The 21,251-nt window shown below is 39.8% G+C and overlaps 1 protein-coding gene across 1 annotated transcript; it reads left to right on the top strand.

Moving 5' to 3' along the window:
* Positions 1-1,097: 1,097 nt before the first annotated feature.
* PARP15 (poly(ADP-ribose) polymerase family member 15) lies at positions 1,098-20,752 on the top strand (the record flags this gene model as incomplete). Its single annotated transcript, XM_081087386.1, is given in 9 exon segments — positions 1,098-1,168; positions 1,170-1,249; positions 2,712-2,861; positions 5,722-5,784; positions 8,438-8,605; positions 10,843-11,052; positions 14,785-14,918; positions 18,178-18,352; positions 18,665-20,752. Coding segments are annotated over 9 exon segments (1,341 nt in total). The 3' UTR covers positions 18,955-20,752.
* Positions 20,753-21,251: the final 499 nt, after the last annotated feature.

Below are 21,251 nucleotides of genomic sequence, written 5' to 3'. Positions count from 1 at the left end.
ATCAGAAGATTAGATTAGCATAATAATCCTTCAATATAACTAAGAAATGCAGCCAAAACTGTGGTGCAGAATGAAAAAGGGTCAGTGCCCTTCTTTTGATGACCTAATTCTCATCTCTATTCATAATTTAACCCCACAACTTTTTTTCCCCAGAATATAAAGTAATATGTGTACATTGCAGGAAATACACAGAAAGCACAAAAATAAAAATCATAATCCAGCCACGTAGAGATAACTTTAACATTTTACTGTATTACCTTCAATTCAGTTTTATGCATATTTATTTGTAGTTGATATATTCTTCCATTTTTAATCCTGCCTTTTTTATATAACATAGACACTTGCCCATGTTATTTAAAACTCTTCATAAACATCAATTTAGATACTCATAACCATTTCCATACTGGTGGGCCCTCTCTCCTGCATGAGTTTGAATCTCTCTGAAAGTCCTCTCCCCTCTTCTTGGTTTCTCTTTCTGACCCCATAGGCCCTGACAAAGCCTAGGATAACAGAGAGGGCCTGGTCAGGGTTGCTGTAACCACAGTTTTTCTGTTTTCTGCCAGCTTGAGCCCTAACTTATATAAATGCATTTTGTACATTTCAGATAATGGCAAATATAATCAAGAAATGTTTGATGACTGTAGAACAGCTATCTTTCTCATCAATCACATTTCCCATGATTGCAACAGGAAATCTGGGGTTTCCCAAAGCTGTATTTGCTGAACTAATCCTGTCAGAAGTGTCCAAATTTAGTAGCAGTGCGTGGCTGAAAACCTTACAAAAAGTTCACTTTCTGGTACATCTCGATGATGATGAAAGCCATAAGGTATGGTTATAGGTCTCTTCTGTTAATTCTGGCAAGCAAACCTAAGTGCAATCTGATGTCTTTGGTAGATGTATAAATAACAGCATTTTCTGCTTCCTTGCCCATAAGTGTTGGTTGCCCATAAAAGTGTGGTCTTCCCATGAAATAATATAAGTCAGCACTGGTATTTAGGAAATTCCTAAATTGAATCATAACCCTTTGATTAAAAAGTCTCTGAAATAAGGAGAAAATCTATTGAGAACGATTGTTCCTGTTTGATGTTTGATTCTCCATGTTCCAAAGAACTGGGCTGATATTTCTACAGAGCATTGTTGTGGTCAGTAACTGTGTTTCTTTCTATCTAGGCATTTTTAGATAAATTCAGTAGATGGTCGAGTGGAAATCCCAACAAGGAGAAGATTCTCACGGTTGGAAATACCCAAGGTCTGGCTGGTCAAGTTGTTCTGCTGGGGCAATATTTCCCTTTGCTTAGTAACTCTTTGGTGTTAGTTGAAAGAGACAAATTCCCGTGAAGAACAAATCAGTAATGGAGAAAGTGTCAGTGCATTCCAAAAAGTAGATCATGTTGTTGTGAATGAAATCACTGGTAATGAGGCCAGAATTTCTAAGATCCTATATAATAAAAGGCTAATATGCAAAACGACTGAATAGTGGAATGACTGGTCACCATTATGCACACTGGCCACCAGGGGGCAGATGCTCAACGCAGGAGCTGCTCCCTGGTGGTCAATTCGCTCTTACAGAGGGAGTGCCACTCAGCCAGAAGCCGGGCTCACGGCTGGCGAGCGCAGCCCAGGCTGAGGGGTCCCCTTTCCCCCCCAAGTGCACGAGTTTTGCCCACCGGGCCTCTAGTATGATATTAAAAGATAACTGAAATTTGCATGGCACACTAAACTTCACTGATTGCTTTCATATGTATTATATTATTTAAACTTATACCATGGTCCCATGGGCAGGTGATTGGTTCTGTTGCCATTGTATAAATGTGGAAACGGAGGTCTAAAGAGTTTATGGCATTAGTAGAAACGGCACATCTAAGTTGTAAAGCCTCAGAGTGTAGAGTGGACAGTGATATGTTAACATGCTAAAGGTAATTTTCCCAGAGCAGTCTTGATATTGCTATTCCAGTGGGATATGAAGGGGGAGGAAAAGCTCATGTTGATTAGTGAGCTGTTGTTTAACATTGAACAAATGACCTAGTCACTCTGACCATTTTTCCTTTTCGTAAAATGGTAATAAAAGGATCTCCCAACTTTCAGTTATAAGATGAATAAACTCTGGAGACCTAATATATAGCATGGGGAATACAGTTACTAATAATGTATCAAATACTTGAAATTTTCTAAGAGAGTGGATCTCAAAGATTCTCAACACACACACACACACACACACACACACACACACACACACAAACACACACAACTGTGTGAGAATGGGTGTGTTAATCAGCTCAATTGTGGCATCATTTCACAATGAAAACTGACAATCCACACCTTAAATATATACAATTTTTGTTTGTCAACCATACATCAATAAAGCTGAAAAATAAAAAAAAGAATCTCCCAGAAATGTCAGCATGAAATGAGAGTGCACTTTGCTCTCTCACCTTCTTTCTCACTCCTGACAGCACAGCAACTTTTGCAGACAAATAGATGGTCAATCAGATGTTTCCGCCTCATCCTATTTAACTGAGAAAACGTAGATATTCCTACTGCTACAAAGCATTGTTTTCTGATTTTCTTAAAAAAGAACACCCAGCTGCTTAATAGACTAGGAGACATGGTAATGTTTGGATTTATTTTGAGGGGAAAGGAAGAGAGCGGAGACCCTTCGTGTTTTTCCTGCAGAAGCCAGCTGCTCCTTCATCCAACTTCTGTCTTTTCAGGTATCTTTGGGACTGTCACTTGCTCTTGGCCCACAGTGTGTGAAATGAAAATTGGTGCGGTTACTTTCCAGGTTGCTATTGGAGATATCGCAAAAGAAAGTGCAGATGTTATTGTAAACTCAACAGCAAGGATGTTTAACCTGAAATCAGGTACTTCATTTAAGTTATATACTTGATTGTAACTATTAATACAACTAATTTCTGGAAGGGAAATGGTGGCTAATATTTCCCTGAGTAGACAGAGAGGTGTGTAGTAAATATGCAGACCTTGGAATCAGAAAGAGCTGGCTTTGAATCCAGGCTGTGCCACTTACCATTTTGTGGCCTTGGACAAATCACTTAACCTCTCTGAGCTGGACTTTCTCTGCCTGTCAAATGCCTACTCCCAAAGAAGCATAGATGGGGTATAAGTGATGTAAAGGTGGAGTGTACCTAATGCATTATACTTAGTGTCAGCTCTCATCCCCTTTTTAGCTCTGAACTATCAAAATTACACACTTACAATTTAATCAGCTTTAAGTTCTTCTGTTTTTATTTCCCTTTTTATGTTGGTACTCACATCTCACCTCCCATAACTGTTCTCTATACTATACTGACCCAAATGAAATTCAACCTCTTTTTCTTAATTTTCCCTAAAATATTTGACCAGCCCCTTTGATATAACACTTTTGAGCATGCCCTCGCCACATGTCTATTTATTCATAACTTATATACATTGCTCATATGCTGATACATCTTTTATGCTGATACTATAAAACACTAATTTTTAAATTAAAAGGGCAAGATAAAACATAGAGTGGCTGGCTGTGTGGGAAGAGATCAACCAAAGAACTTGTATGTATAGATATATATAACCCATGGATATAGACAATAACATGGTAAAGGCCTGGGGTGGGGGACCAGGGCAAGCTAGAAGGGGTCAATGGGGAAAAATGGGGACATATGTAATACTTTCAACAATAAAGATTTAAACATTTTTTAATATTTTCTAAATCTCAAAATATTATGGAACTTACCATGCAGAAGTGAATCTGTAGAATGACCATTCAAAAAAAAAATTTTTTTTTGTTAATCCTCACCCAAGGATATTTTTCGATTGATCTTTTAGAGAGAGTGGAAGAGAGAGGGAAAGACAGAGAGAAACATCGATGTGAGAGAAACACATCAATTGGTTGCCTCCTGTGGGTGCCCTGACCAGGGCCTGGGCCAGGGAGGAGCCTGCAACCAAGGTACATGCCTTGACTGGGATCCTTTGGTCTATAAGCCGACACTCTATCCACTGAGCCAAATAGGCTAGGGCTCCATTCAATTTTTTAAAAGCCATAAAGAACATTCAATTATTTAAAACATAGTAAATTGAATGTATGCATTTATTTTTCCCCCTCTTGAAACTCTGACAGAGCAACTGTAAAGGAATTAAAAGGGTATAAACCCACAGAGAAAGAGAGTTGGAGGGAAAACAACAGTAAACAGAGATAGCAACATATTTTCACAAGATGGGAAGCAGCTAGCTAGTGGAGGTAGCTGACAGAATGGAGAACACTTAGTACCTGCAGGAGAGAACAGCAGCCCCTAGAAACACAGGAACTGGAGGCAGCAGGAACCTGGGAAGGCAGGGGATAAAAAGAGGTGAAAATAGAATTGGATGGAATTCTGAATCAGTAGCACTTAGACCTTTGATGCTATCCCCCATCCTGTGCAGCAGTAACTTCCCTTGCTCTTTCCTAGCCAGAGATGGGAGGTGTAATTTTTTTAGAGACACTGAACCAGAGAGCTTTCCGGACTTAGCACACTGGGAACAGGTGAGATGAGGATGGGGAGCTAGACTGAAAACAGGGTTTCAGTGAGGTGTCTGTAGTGAACAGTGAGTGCCCAGCCCCTATCCCTGTGGGGCTCTCAGAGCAGCAGATGGGCTTATGCCCCACACATAGGAGATGGGAGTGAACCTGACCGTTCTAAAGGCCAGTAGTTACTGCCTGCTCACCTTACACTGAAGCCTATCAGTCAGCAAGCCTCTTGCACATGGAGCTTCCAAAATCACTCTTACGTATGAATGGAGTGACAAATGTCACCTGTTTGAGAAAAACCTCCACCATTGCAAAGTCAGAGACCAAAACAAACAAACTGAAAAAAGGAGGTGTTTTAAAAGAGACAATTCATAATCAAGGAGATATGGATAGATAGGTAGATAGATAGATAGATAGATAGATAGATAGATAGATGATAGATAGATAGATAATAGATCAGTAGATCTTCATGATGATAAAATAACTAACATTTATTCATTACTGTCTGTGTGCTAGATTCTGTGCTAAGTATTTTTCATCCATTTTCTCTTTCAATGTTCAACAGCCCTGTAGCAAAAGTACTATGCCAGCCTTTGTGTAACAGATGAGGAACTGACTAGTCACCTATTAGCTAGTAAGTGGTGGAGTCAGTGCCAACCCAGTGTGTCAAAATGCAAAGTCCATGTTTTCAACCACTGAACCCACCTGTCCTTAGACGTGACCAAGATGGTGAGGCTGCAGCCTTGATCAGAAGATTCACTGGATTGAAGCCAACCAACTCTCTGTCTAATTGTGAAAAACCCAGCCAAACAAAATTAAATAACAAAATCAAAGAACTTCAGTAAATTGCTCAGGGTTATTATAGTTTTGAGATCCATGCTTTTCATTCGTATCAGAACTTGTATTTTTATATTTTTATTCAATTTTGTAAAATAGTAAGCATAGAATGCAAAAAAAAGAAAACTTAAATAACTGCAGAAATATCCCAGTAAAGCTGCAGACACTGGAGACTTTCAGCTATTGGACAGTGCCCTCATCCTGTGGATCAGATTGTTTATTCATCTGCCATTGAATGAAGGCAGCTATAGAAAGGTGATTTTCTAAGGAGGGGGACGTCAATGCATTATGCAAAGGGTGAGCTGAATAAAAGTCTAATGTACAAAAGCTCTTACTACTTATTGAATTTTAACAGATGCTTTATATCATTAATATGTCTTCTGTAGGGGTGTCAAAAGCAATTTTAGAAGGTGCCGGACCAGCTGTGGAAGATGAATGTGCTGCACTAGGTATGATCTCATGTTGCTTTTGCTTACAACCTATTGAAAATTAAAGGGCTGAGACTACTGTGAGAGGATCTATGGGTGGAGTAAGTGGTGAGCACTTTGGCAGAAGGTGGGTTCCCTGGGTGAGGAGACTTAGGTGGTATATGACGTGGTGGCTGTGGCGAAGAGGTCCTCTATCCTGCCATCCCACCTGTCTCTTCCTAAAAATTAAAAAGATCCCAGGCCTGGGTTCTGATAATCCAGGCTCCACCTTATTTATACTCAGGGATCCTCCTTGAGCTTTGCTTCTCTTCTTTTACCCATAAGACGGTTCTACTGACGAGGAGTATGATAATGGCTGTCCTACATGTGGTTGTGAGGATGAGAAGGAAAAATGAATGCAAAAAAAGTTTTGTAAGCTGTATAAATGACCTTTTACTTTCCCCAGTCTTGTTCTACTTCACATTGCACAGCATTACCTGAATTTTACTCCTTTTATGAATAAATAAGGGAGCCTGTGTGGGCCTGAGGGGTTTTCTGACACCAACCAATTCTCCACTTCTGACACTACCTCCCTGAACTGGTACCAGATCCCACAAGTTAAAGGTCTTACTTCCACACGATTGGCCCCACCTTCAAATGCCAGTTTTAAGTCCCAGGGGCCACCTGTACTTCTGACGGCTATAAATTTAGAGGTTCCAGATAACTCCTTCTCAGGTCCAACAATTTACTAGAATAATTCATAGAACTCTGTAAAAACATGTTTTTTACCTTTCCCAGTTTATTATAAAGGAATAGCCAAGTGAAAGAAATGTGTCAAATGACAAAACTAAAACATTTTAATAATGAGTGTGAGGTCCTGTATTTAAGAAAACAACCCATGGAGGGGAGTGCAGTGCCTTACAAGTGTGGAGCGCTCTTCCTGAGGGACTGTGGCAAGAGCGAGTTTTTTGGAGGATTGGAAGTGGGACCATGGAAACACTGTGTGATTGGCTGGGGTTGTATATTGGACTTTAGTTAGAAAGCTCTGGGAACAAGGAAATAAATATAGTGCTTAGAGTTGATTCAGAGTTGGTGTTTGGGGATTGGCTGACTGGATATACTACGTTTCTGGCCAAATGGAGCATTTACAGGAAAAGGAGGGTTTGGTTTGAAAGTTCAGTTTGCTGGTGTGGCACCCCAGGCAGGAGTGCACCTACAATTTTATGCCAGCACAGGACAGGGTATGGGGAAAAGGGCACAGAGCTTCCATGCCCTTTCCAGGTGCACCACCCTACCTGCACCTAGAGGTGCTTGACAACCGGGAAACTCCTGAACTCTGTTGTCTAAGGGTTTTTATGGAGTTGTCATTACTTGGGCATGGTTGATTAAACCATTGGATTTGTGACTGAGCTCAATCTCTAGCCCCTCTGCAATCCCTAGAGGTCAGGGGGTGGGGCTGAGAGTTCCAATCCTAGAAAGATGGCTTGGTCTTTCGGGAGCTATCTAGCTCCACTCTCCAGCCTCCAGGAGTCATCTCATTAATGTATAAAACATACTCTTATCACTCAGGGATTTGAAGGGTTCCAGGAACTCTGAACCAGGAGCCAGGGACGAAATATTTATTTTTTATTATAGCAAGGTAAAGAAGCTGTAAGAGTGAGCATAAACTATTCATCCTTCAAAACCAAGACTGAACCTTGCAGCGTAGACAGTCAGCTCTGAGTGTGATTTGGAGAAGTCACATGTTTGACAACACATTTCCACACTGACCTATTGTTGTGCCTGAAACTCCCACCTTAATAACTCTCCTCTGATTAAGACATTTTCTCTGGAATGAATAAATTCCTGGAGAGAGATCAGAGGATGGTAACATTGGTCCCAACATGAGGACATCAGCAGGGATTTATTTGTGTGCTGCAAGAGCTAGCTGTACCTTGGAAGGCAGAAGCAGAGCATGAAGCTGGGCTGACAGCTGGAATAGTCTAAGGATGATACCTGGGAGAGGACAGCAGGTGGACACCTGAGGGCAGCAGGGAGTGCATGTGCGATGGAAGCTCACCAGGAGGGCGGGGTGGGGTGGGCAGGCACCAGTTCTCCTCCTCCTGCATTTTCCTGGAGCCTTGCTTTGCTCAGAGTACCAGAAGGTGGTGCCTTAAAACAAGCCCTGATAATTTCCATGTGCTCAAGAGCTCTATGGGTTCTGTGGGAGGGGAAGTTTTCATGCTTTCACACCTCCACACCACACAGTATATTACTTTCACCTCCTTGAAAAATGAATCTGGCTGAACGAGGTATAAATTACTCTCCTGGACAGTAGAGTGGGTGCTGAGAGCTCTGGATACTAACTGCTTGGGTTCAAATCCTGGGCAGTCTTCGGCTGCTGACCTTAACCACCTGTTAATCTGTGAAATGGAGAAAACAGAACCTATGTCATAGGCTTGCTTTGAGGATTGAGTGAATTAACACAGGTGGAGTGCTTTTGAAGAACACCCAAACTATTCAATAATGAATAAACTGGATTGTAAAGGGAATGAGCCTGTCACAGTCCCAGAGAGTGAAACCAGCTAGATCGAGGCAGGTTATACTTGGTCAGGAATCTTCAGGGCTTTTTCCTTTGTCAGCTATTTTCATTTCTCAAAAATCAGTGTTGCTTCCTATAACTAATGTGCTGTGTGTGTTTCCTTTTTTTTTCCAGCGACACAGCCTCACAGAGATTTTATAGTTACACAAGGTGGATTCCTATCGTGCAATATAATAATTCATGTCCTTGGAGAAAATGATGTCAGGAAATCAGTTTCCAGTGTTCTAGAAGAGTGTGAACAGTGGAAGTACACATCTGTTGTCCTTCCTGCCATTGGAACAGGTTTGCAGCCTCTCATCACCCAAAGATTCAGAATAACCCAGATTCCTTTAGACAGTTTCACTTTTAATGAACTCAATGCTGAGTCCAGAAAGCGATAGTGATACAAATCAGAAAGTGGGCAGGCAACCTGTCAGATCCTTCTAGGGCCATCTGTGGGTCCTGTGCCTCTTTTATCCATCTTTTTCTTTATTTTAGATTTCCTAAGTATCTTTCCATGTTTGGCCCTTAACGTCATGGTTTTCTCACTGTTCACTTTTTTCCCCTTTGGGTGACTCATTTATTCTCATTACACTAGTATCAATGACCATTTCAGCACTGACTCCCAAATCAGCATTTCTAGCCTTCTCCAGAATCTCATCAGGGAGATCTCTCTGTCACCAGAAACATGCTGATATTACAATCCAAACTCATCATCATCCCTTGAGTTGTCTAATTTTCTAGTTTCCTCCTTTGGTGGCGCCATGAACTCCCAGCTGTCCTGCCACGCTTGCTTCTTTGTGTCCCAGACCCCTGTAGTCAGCAGGTCCTATTAAGTCTTCTTCCTGGGGGTAGTTCAGTTTCAGCCTTCTTTTTCATTTCCAAACCCATAAGACCACTCCCAACTGGTTTGCTGCTGTGTTTCCCAATTGGGTCCTCATTTGTGGAGTCATTAGATTGAAATGCAGTTACCCAGGCCCTGTGCAAGGCACTCGGTATAAAGCACGACTAAGATACAGTCTCTATCCTTAACCAACAAGCTCAGACTCATCCTGCTTACAGTTTCTAGGAACACTTTCCTCTAGGAACACTGGTCCCTAATCCAGTGTTTTCCCTGGGCACTGGGTGTTGGAGTGGCTACGAGCATTTTTGGAAAACAGCTAAGAAAGATGACATAGGAATACATTTTCAACATTTCACCATAACTTGGACCTAGCCTTGACTATTAGTTTCCCCCACTGATAGATAAGAACTTAAAGTATTAAAGCACAAGGTCACACAGCTAGAAGGCAACATAACTAAGTTCAAACCTAGGCAGCTTAGCCTGTACATTTCAACTATTACTTTTTTTTTTTTACATTACCTTTTATTTTTTTACCATTATGTTCTTAATTACTATCATCTTAGCTAACATGGTCTTCTCTCTAATATCTACTATCTTCTATTACCACTCCAATTTTATAGCTGAGTAAACTGAAGTTTAGAGGTGTTGTGTCCCCCCAAATTCATCTATTGAGGCCTTAATTCCTACTTCAGAATGTGACTGTATTTGGAGATACAGCCTTTTAAGAGGTAATTAAGTTAAAATGAGGTTATTAGAGTGGTCCCTAATCCAGTGTAACTGGTGTCCTTGTTAGAAGAGGAGATTAGGACATTGATAACTACAGAAGGAAGACCATGTGGAGACAGCCAGAAGATGGCCATCCACTAGCCTAGAAGAGAGGCCTCAGAAGAAATGAATCTTTCCAACACATTGAGCTCAGACTTTCAGCTTCCAGAATTTTAAGAATATGAATTTCTGTTGCTTAAGCCCCCAGTCCATGGCACTTTGTTATGGAAGCCCTTGTAAACTAATATGTGGGATCAAATGACTTATCTAAGATCACACAGCAAATCAGTGGAGAGCCAGGACATTAACCCAGATCTTCTGCATCCAAATAGCATGTTCTTTTATCTCCACTTTCAATGCCCTTCAGGTAAAACCACTAGGAGTACACACTATGGGGATCTATGCAGCATCTCAGCAAGAGGTTGTGGAAAGGGCTTGTTAATAGATTTGAGCTTGTGCTAGGCAACTTCATGGCAGTCATAAGTAAGTAGGGCTTTGCTTTGGATTGGATGCTTTCAGGAAGCAGACGTAATTCTATGATTAGGTATATTATCTGGAAGAAGAGAAGAGTGTAACTAAAGCTGTGATTGGTAACAAAGAACGATTGTTCCTATTAGTCAAGATGGGGATGTTGAGCCATTTATGGTGGTTTGGATAGTGTTCATATTTTTGTCTGTGGTCAGACATGACTATGCAGCAGTCTCCTTTTGGCTTAATTCATTATGGTTACAGAGTGGTTACATTCGATAATGCTCTATGAAATTTGTGTTCAGCTGGAGAACACCAAGACCCGGCTATGAGTGCCAGGTCAGTTTCTGGCTGTCAGGTGTTGCTTTCCTCTTTCTCGGCATCAAGCACTGCATTTGCCAAATCTGATCACATGACCAACACCAGCTGAAACCATTTTTGTCACTTAAATTTTTTTTTCCAGGAAATGCTGGGAAAAACCCAATCAGAGTTGCTGACGACATAATCAATGCTATTGTAGACTTCACACGGAAACATTCTACTCCATCATTAAAAAAAGTTAAAGTTGTCATCTTTGTAACTGAGCTGCTGAATGTATTCTATGACAGCATGAAGAAAAGAGAAAAAATAGCCACATCACCTACCTTCCAGTCCACATTTTCCAAGGCTGCATGTAAGATGTTCTTTTAAAAATCATGTGGTTATCTGTAATATCACTTAGAAAGTGTTTAGATGCGAATGCTCACTATTTCAATCAGTTTTAGGACTTTACAGAAAACCTCCTATAATACTTGGGAAAAGTATAAGAACTATGGAACACAATCTCCTGTCAACTAATTATTCTTCTGAGGGACAAAATCATGCCTGGGAAACAGGAATAACAAATGAGCAGAGAGAGAAGAGAAGGGTTGAGAAAGCAGAAAAGGGAAATAGACTTTGAAAATCCAAGCCAATGATCTCATGTTCTTCCTTTTTGTTTGGTATTGACCTTCAGTGCCTCTTGTAGCTATGAACTAGCTGGTCAATACTGGTTTATTGATCATCCACCTCTAGACAAGTTAGCCTGAGACCAGAAGCAGATGCAAGAAAAGAGAGGCCAGGGTCCTCTGGCTGTACTTCATCATGAGCAAACAGATTCCTGCTGTGAAAGTATCTGTGTTGACCTGCTCCTCTGATCTAGCCTTCTCCCATTTTGTGACTTTTGTATTGCTGTTAAAATAACTAGAAACATAGCCTCCTCTTGCAACCACTGTTTTCACCCTTTTTATGAGCACTTACCCAGAAAGCACTGAGTTTTACTGGCAATGAGGCATACCTGTCACCAGCAGCCTTCCGAAACTGAGAATTGTCTGCCAGTAAGAATTTCATTTCTCCTTCCACTTACTTCCTGATAACTATTCTCCTCAATGTGCTGCAACACACAGTACATGTAAGATCTCCATGCACACACATAAAATAAATAAAAATACTAGTAGATTTGGCAGTAGCAAGTAATAGAAAATCCACTTTCAACTAGCGTAAGCAAAAAATGGAATTCATTGACTCACATTTCTATAAAGCCCAGACATACTTGGCTTCAGGCCCAGTTTGACCCAGTTGCTCATTTGATATCATCTGGACTCTGACTTTCTTTATCTCTCATTCTCTTCTCAGCTGTGTCGTCTTTATTATCAGGCTCCACATAGTGAAAGATGGCTGCTCGCAGCTTCAAGTCCATATCCTTGTATGATCAGGCCCAATAGGAGAGAGAGAATCCCATAGCAATATATCCCATCAGGAATATGATGCTTGGGAACAGAAGTACCATTATAAGGCCTGTGATTCCTTCTGATTGGACCAGCTTAGGTAATCTTTGCAGAATTATACTAACTGGTCAAGCCAGAGTCACAGGCTCGATACTTAAACTGGAGGGGGTCACTATCTGAAGCAATGGAGAAGGGTTGTCCTCCAAAGGAAATTCAGGATGCTTTTCCCAGAAAAGGGGGAAAAGGATGCCAGACAGTTAAACATAACAAATAATATCTACTATAGTATCTAGGGATGTATAAATGAACATTTTTTCCCTTTGGTCTTTATAGAGGACATTTTTTATTTAAATATAAGAGCAGTAAGTCATTATTAGTAAAGTAAAAAAATAAAGTTAAACTTGTTCTCAAGAATTTAAATTGACATGAAATTTACATAATAAAACAGGAATGTTAAAGAAGGAAGGAAACAAAAAAAATGGCTAAAATAAGCAGACAGGTGATCATATGGTACTTGAGGCAAAAACAAACAACAAAACTGCCTCACATAATCTTTGTTGTTATATAATAGGAATAATACTGATAAAATGTCAGATAAAAAGGAAGTTTATTGGCAAAGACAAACGTTAATTTTAGTAAGAATTTATCATATGGACTTCTTTATTTTATTGTTATTTTTAAAAATCCTCACAGGAAGATATGTTTATTGCTTTTAGAGAGAGGGGAAAGGAGAGAGAGAGAGAAACATTGATCAGTTGCCTTCTGTACACTTCCCAACCAGGATCGAACCCAAATCCTAGGTATGTGTCCTGCCGGGGAATCAAACCCACAACCTTACAGTGCATGGGACCATACTTCAACCAACTGAGCCACACCAGCCAGGGCTCATATGGACTTCTTTAAAAGAGAACTTAAAAGGGATAGCTTTGAGTTTCATTTGAGCAGATGATACACGGTTACTTTCCAATGTATATTAAAACTATTCATTGATTCGGAGAGAATTTATTGAGCACCAACTGTATATCAGCCACTAGAGATATATATTTGGAAGTCATGTAAGTGGATGGGAGTTGAAGCCATTGAGCATGAGTTGGATTATCTGTGGAGAGTATAAAAGGTGAAGAGAGTGGACACTGAAGGCAGAGCCCGGATTCTTGGTGTTTAATCCCACCTTCACTCGTGGAGAGGAGACTGAGGCAGGCGCACAAGGAAAGGTGTAGGAGGGCATTTGTCTTCAACACTGGGAATGGGAAAGGAGAGAGAGAGTTATCTTTTAAAAGAGATTTATAGGGAAAGAGCTCAACAAAGTGCCCAGTACTCTTAAAGAAAGGTGGTTCAGATGTTGTTTTTTTTATGAAGCACTGGGCTGTAGAAAAGATCGAGTGATCATTTTTTAAGTACAATAGCCAGGTGTTTGTTTTAAAGGACTTGGCATCTCCTAAAGTGCTTTAATGCCTCTGACTTTATTTTAAACTTGTAACAATGTCATGGGGTGGTAGAGAGAACAGATCTTATTATCTCCAGTTTACAGATGAGAAAATGAAGATTTACATGGCTGGTCACAGGTTGAGGCTTATCAGGTCTTCTGACTCCAAGTGCTGGTAGTTTTCTGCTCTGTAAGCTCTTGGCGTGAAAGGAAGGGAGGGCCCAAAGAAACACTCCCCTTTCTTTCCATCTTGCCTGCTGCATTCAGAAAAATAAAGAACAGGTCCAAGAGGACTCTAGCCCCTAGGACTAGAAATGATTAGGCCAAAAGATCTGGAAGGGGTGGACAATGGGGGAAAGAAAAGAACTGAACTTGCAGAAACTACACACCCTACCATGGGGAGACTTTTCTTTGAAAATGGAATTTGAAAAGACCTCCCAGATTAGGGTGAGATGCTTCACTTTGTCACTAGGATTTAATTCCCTGAATGGACTTGGAAAACAGGATGGGAGTACCCTAGATCCCTCTCCCAGGCCTGGCATATCTTTCACTAAAAATGGGTAAATTGTGGCTTTGTTTGTAAGGAGAAATCCTTTGGTTTTAATCTGTGGCATTGTGGCATTTTCTTCTCTAATGCAATCTGTCCATATTTCTACTAGTCATACCAACTCAGGACGCTGATGTCTGTGTAGCTCAGTGTGTTTAAAGTTTCTGGAAGCTATTGGAAAGCAAAGGGAAACTTTGAGCATCATCACTTTATGTGAAAGCATTCACTAAGCACTTCTGTTATTTTCTTTAGGTGGTGTTTACTTAGCAAGGAAGATGGGATACAGAACAATATGTTTTAAATATCTTTAGCAGGATAATCATGTTGCAAAAGAAAAATAATAAAGAACCACACTAAATAGAACTGATAAAAGTGAAAACACCAATAAATTAGCTTTCATGTTTACATATTAGCTTCTTATGGCATTAATTCCATCGAAATTTCTGGGAAAATTATCATTTCAAGCTATAGTGAATCTAAGTTTATCTAAATATTTTTGCTAAACCATTAATTAACCTATGTCATATTAGTGTCAGAACTGTTCACTTCATCTGTGTTTATCAAATTTAGGATAGTAGAGTGTGTAGCTTCCTCCCACCCCAAAGAGTAGGATTAGAAGAAAGAGCATTAAAAATGCCTAGGTTTTCAGAGATGAATGTTATGTTTCACCAAATGCTAAATTTCCAGATAATATTCCTGAATACCGGTCTGACATGAATCAGCAGCTGTTTTGTATGATCCAGCTACAACCTGGACAGTCAGAATATGACACTGTGAAGAACAAATTCTCTCAGACTTGTCTTTCCTACAGAATAGAGAAGGTAATATTGCACTTTAAAAATGACTTCTTTTAAATATTGAAGAACTAACATGAAAACTATCTTTTTATATAAGACTCTTTCTTCTTTTATACCGTATGTTTTAATTGGACTCATGCAAGTTCCATAGACTTCAAATCTCATGATTCATGCATTCACAATAACAAAGGAGACTCCCAAAAGTTACATATATGTGTTAGGATACTTTCACTTACAATTCAAAAACCCACTGAAACTGATTAGAAAGAAGAAATGTATTGACAATTAATGGAAAGTCCAGAAGTAGGACAGTGATTGGAGCAGTTTGATCCAGTGGTTCGATGACGCCTTGGATCCAGTTTCTCTGAATTTGCTGTTCACAGTGTCAGCCTCGTTTGAAGGCAGGAGTCCCTTCATGATTATAGGATGGCTGCTGGTGGCAACCAGAGAGTCTCGGCTTCCTCCATTCATATTCTTCAGAAGAGACACTGTGCTCAGTCCCACAATTAACAGATAAGAGTACCAGTCTTTGTGTTGAGTGGACCATTCCAACCATTCCGGGTTGGGGAAGTTATTATATACTGATTGCCTTAGACCTGGGCTATTGGAACCCATCATGAGATTTATTTAACCCAACTGGGCTCCATTCTAGAACTATAAGGAGGGCCAACTCCACCCAAACCAGAAGTTGCTCCATAATGGGGATGAAGTGGAATGTTCAGAGATTCTACAATGTCCATTCACTATGCTGCATAAAAATAGTAGCCAGTAAAGTGTAGGAGTTTATTAGAAGGTCCTTATCATACCATAGGTATCAGAGCAGGGTGTGACAGCCCAGTAATTTAAAATCTAGCTGGTTCTTCCATAAATCTGTGTACTTAACTACATTAGAGCACTTATGAAATTGTGCTTTGGTAACTTTGCACATGCCTGAGTCCCTTGTTTGACTGCGGACTTTGTAAGGTAGGAATCACCTCCTACTCATCTCTGCATTCCCGTACTTAGTATATTGTGGGACACAATACCTATGGAAGGAATGAGTAAAAATTCCTGAGAAAGAAGAACCAGTAAAGAGAGATTGTGGAAGGGACATATTTTAAGGAGGAGATGCTTCATTATGTTCAAAGCTGTTGAGAGTACTGGAACCTCGCTTTAATTTGTTTACCCAATTTCTGCAACATTCTTGGCTCTTGTCCTTCTATCATACCCATTTTGAAAAACACCAACTTTGGATTAATTCTATAACCTACCTTCTCTCCTGCTGCTGCTAAGTAAAATCATTACTAATTCATGATCTCCAACCTTAGCTGGACCCTTCAGGTACCTGGAATCCTCCCTTGCTTCCTCCAGTCAACCCCCTCATTCATTTCCTATTCCAAATCTTCATCATGAGGCTTCCATCACACTCAGCCGAATAACTTTCCCTCTGCCTTTATCACTTGGCTTCCCCTCAATATCTGCTACTGCTTCTTCTTCGATCCTTCTTCTGTCTTTCTTTCCAGAACACCATTTGCTCAGATTTCCTACTCTCCCCCGAGACATAGATTATCTGGATCTCTTTCTTTCTTTCTTTCTTTTTCTTTTTTTAAAATATATTTTATTGATTTTTTACAAAGAGGAAGGGAGAGAGATAGAGAGTCAGAAACATTGATGAGAGAGAAACATCGATCAGCTGCCTCCTGCACATCCCCCACCGGGGATGTGCCCGCAGCCCAGGTACATGCCCTTGACCGGAATCGAACCTGGGACCTTTCAGTCCGCAGGCCGACGCTCTATCCACTGAGCCAAACCGGTTTTGGCTGGATCTCTTTCTGATGCTTTCCTACTCTGTGTATGTTCTCCTAATCCAGCCGTGGGCAAACTACGGCCCGTTTGAAATGAATAAAACTAAAAAAAAAAAAAAAAGACCGTACCCTTTTATGTAATGATGTTTACTTTGAATTTATATTAGTTCACACAAACACTCCATCCATGCTTTTGTTCTGGCCCTCCGGTCTAGTTTAAGAACCCATTGTGGCCCTCGAGTCAAAAAGTTTGCCCACCCCTGTCCTAATCCATCCCTTCTCACAGTGAGGGGTGATGATTTGTTTTCTTGTCTTTCTCTCCCTCTAGACTGAAAGTGCTTTAAGGGCAGAGACCCAACACAGTGCTTGATTCATACTAGATATTCATTAGATATTAGTGAACTAAATTAATTTTCTAGAAGGAATGAGAACCAATAGAGAATGATTTCCTGAAAAAATGTTAAAGGACAAAATTCCAAGGAGAGGATGGTTCATGGTTTAAAATGCTGTTGATATCTCTGGAAAGAAATAGTCATTAAATTAGGCAGTTATGAGGTGATTTGTGACCATAATTGGAGCAATGAAGAAAGAATATGATTGGGAGATCAGAAGGAATTATGGAAATAATTATTAAATGATTACAAATTTTTGAGTAGGAGTTTGAATGTCAATAAATTTCTAGGAATTCCAGGTAAACATTTTAATATAAATTTTAAGTTCTTTTATGTAAAATAGATACCAATAATAAGCAGTATTATAACATACAGATGTTTTTAGGCTACCCCTTTTCTAAAGACAAAAAGCTACTGTTAAACAAAATTTGTAACTTCCACGGCTGAAAGTCTTTTGAAAAGAAAGGGTTTTTTGGGTCATTGCTACCAAGAAAAATGACCAGGTCCTGAGGCGTGAAGTCTAAACCTCCTGCAGCAGTGCCAGGTGGAAAAGATAGCAGACTAGTTCTCCTGGAGTCAGCGAGCATTTTGCATCAAGTAGGGGGAAGAAGATGTAAGTACTAGTTTGAAAGAGTGTACATGGGCTGTAGGTAGAGAAAGAGTGTGGGGAAAGATGAAGCCGGGCTAGTTGTGGGATAGGCGCAGAGTTGGTCAGGCAGAGTGCTCATTCAGATTCGTGGTGGGCAACAATCTGGAAAGTAAATGTGTAAATAAGAAGCTGAGGCTCCTAGGATTTGGTGGTACCTGGCTATTCTCTCGTTTAGATAATCTCAGCAAAGGCCGCCTAGAAGTGAATTCAACAGTCCAACATATACTCAGGAATGAGAGCAATCTTGTTAGCTGTTTGGTCTTCCATGCTCCAGCCCACTGTAATTCAGTTTAGAACATATTAGAATTTTTCTCTTTTGTCAGTACCCACTCTGAATTTGCTGTTTATTTGCATTTTCTTCTCCTTCTCCGCCTTCTCTATATTGCTTAAAGGCCACAGCAAACACTACATTGAGCTTTATGGTCATATTCAAATGTTTTGCTCTTTGTCATTTGTAGATTGAGAAGATACAGAATGAATTTCTCTGGCAGAGCTACCAGATAAAGAAAAAGCACATGGACATCAAGAATGGCCACATAGATAATGAGAAAATCCTCTTCCATGGGACAGATGCACGCTCTGTGCCACACGTCAATCAGCATGGCTTTAATCGCAGTTATGCTGGGAAGAATGGTAAGGAAGCAAGTAATCATACTGGTCAGAACGAGGTGAATGGATGTTCTAATGTTAACTATTCATACCCAAGCAGTGTAGCCATAGATGGCAGCCGTACTGTCATTGTCAGCATAGAGCTCATTCTGTTTCACCCAAAAGGAGACTGGCAACCTTTCCAGAATAGATGAAGGGAATTTTAGAAATGATGAAAAGTGGCTGTGGTGACCAAGAACTGCATTAAAATTTTATTTAATTTTCAGGTTTGGGTATGGTTCTGTATACTGTGATAATTTTATGTTCTTATGAAGGGTTTTGTCTTTCTCTCTGCAGCTGTAGCCTATGGAAAAGGAACTTATTTTGCTGTTGATGCCAGTTATTCCGCTGATGATAAATACTCCAGGCCAGACAGCAATGGGAGGAAACATATTTATGTTGTACGAGTACTTACAGGAGTCTACACACTTGGACGTGAAGGAATAGTTACGCCTCCACCAAAGAACCCTTACAATTCCATAGATCTGTTTGACTCTGTCACAGATGATATACAACATCCAAAGTTATTTGTGGTATTCTTTGATAATCAAGCTTACCCAGAATATCTTATAACTTTCAGATGTTAAAACATGGGATTAAAAAAAAAACTTTAGAGGTGATTTAGTCATCTATTTATGAGAACAATTCATAGAATTTTTGTCTTTGCCTTTGGTTTGTTTAACAGATAAAACAAATCTCCATGCTAGGTATTATAATGCTGAAAAAAAGCCTTTTAAAATGCTTTCTTGCAATTTCTAGCAAATCTTTCTTCTGAGCATATTGATGGGTGGAAGCTGAGAAATGTAAATGACACAATTATAGCTATAACTACAGACACCAAATCCATAAGAAACAAAGAACACATTTCTTTTTCTTCTATTGGAAAAGAAATAAGATGAATCATTCTAAAGCCAAGTTGTCATTGTTCTTATTGGAATGTGTTAAGATCCCCAACTGTGTTGAGCTAAACCATACTATTAAATGAATAGGCTGCTATTGTGCAGCTCGGGATTTTGCCTTCTTAAGAAACTCTTATTAGCAATAGAGTGACTGAATCAAAGAATATTATGTCAAATTTGTTGTGAAACAAATCAGGTAAAAATGTGTTATATTGATATCTAATGCTACACAACAAATTACTGCCAAACTTAGTGTCCTTGTGGGTAAAGAATTCAGGCATGGCTTAACTGAATTGTTCTGACTTAGGTTTGTCGTGAAGTTGCAGTGAAGTTGAAGGCCGGGGTTGCAGTCATCTGAAGGCTTTGCTGGGCTGGACAATCTGCTTCCAAGGGGAATCACTCTAATAGCTGGCAAGTTTTTGCTGGTTGTTGGCAGGAGTCCTCATTTCCTCTCCACATGGGCCTCTCTGCAGGTTACTTTAGTGTCCTCATGACGTGGCAGCTGACTTATTCCACAGTGAGCAACTCAGGAAAGAGAAGGTGGAAGCCACCATATCTTTCATGGCCTAGCCTCTGAAGTCATACTCCCTCCTTTTTACAATATCCTGTTGGTTCCATGAATCAGCTCCTTCAATGTGGAAGGTATTAAATAAGGCATGGCCATCAGTAGGCAAGGATGATTGGGGACCATCTTGGAGGTAATATGAATAAGTGAATGAATGACAAATTGATAAAATGTTAGCAGTAAAAAGGGCACTAGAGATTATCTAGTCCTACTGTCTCCTCATCTTTCTCCCTTCACCATCTCCTAGGGCAAAAAGCCCTCTGGCTCTACTTGACCACTTCCAGTGCGCAGCATCTTGAGAGAACCTATTGTATTCCATTCCAGGACCTCTCTAAGTATCAAAAAACTCTTGCTTATACTGAGTTGAAATCTATTCTCCTGTGTCTATTACCTGCTGATCACTGTCCTACCTCCACTGACACAGAACATATCTCATCTCTTTTATAGATGTTGGCCCTTCAGATTCATCCCTTATATTAGAATGAGGTAAATTCTTAAAATATTCAGCAGCATATTTATCTTGGAACATTACTTTTCAAGAGTTGCAGACATTTAAGAAGTATTTATGTTATCATAAATAAAGCACATGCACATTTAAAGAGTACAGAAATGCATTTAAAAAATCTTCACCAAACTCCATCACCCATAATTACAATACTTTGAGGAAACCACTGCCAGTATTCTTATGTATTCCCTTCTAGTTTCTTTATCCACCTTCAAGAAAGTAAAAATCGCACTTTATTCAATCAAAATAACATTTTATTCAATTACCAATTATACAATATTGTATCTACATTTTTCATTTAACATTACAAGTATTTTTCTCATGTTATTAATTTTTCTGCAAACAATCTTAATGATTGAGTTCTGTACTATATGTATCATTTTCCCCTTACGTGTCATTAAATACCTTATATGTCATTTTAATTGTATTTTAATGTTGTTTTTACATATATGTCATGTCAAAATAGGGTGGTTACATCTCTAGATAAATATATGATTGGAATATGAGTTGCAAAGACCATAATCTACCTTCATTAACATTACTCCCTGGATTTCTTGAAGGAAATATAGTCCTAGAGAACAAAACAATGTTAAATAATGCTCAGATAACTACCTGGGCCTTGGCTCCCAGTCCCAGTGTAGAATTCTAATGAGCCAGGTTGGAGTATGGAAGAGCTCCTTTTCCTTAGGTAAGGTAGACTTTTACTTACGATGTAAACTGCTGTCTCCTGTCTCCTCTGGTGCTGTTATTCAAGGACTCCCCAATTTATCTTGCTGTACTCCTGCTTCAGCAGTAAAACACAGAAGTCTTGAGTAAAAAAGTCAAAATATCCTTGGGTGAGGGTTAACAACAACAACAACATGATATTGATTTTTAGAGAGTGGAAGGAAGGGCAGGGGAGGGAGGGAGGATAAG

Source organism: Myotis nattereri (assembly GCF_964212035.1).
Source record: "Myotis nattereri genome assembly, chromosome: 3".
In the NCBI taxonomy this organism is placed as follows: Eukaryota; Metazoa; Chordata; class Mammalia; order Chiroptera; family Vespertilionidae; genus Myotis; species Myotis nattereri.
Note: the sequence above shows the minus strand (reverse complement) of the source record. Positions and strands in the feature narration are given on the sequence as shown.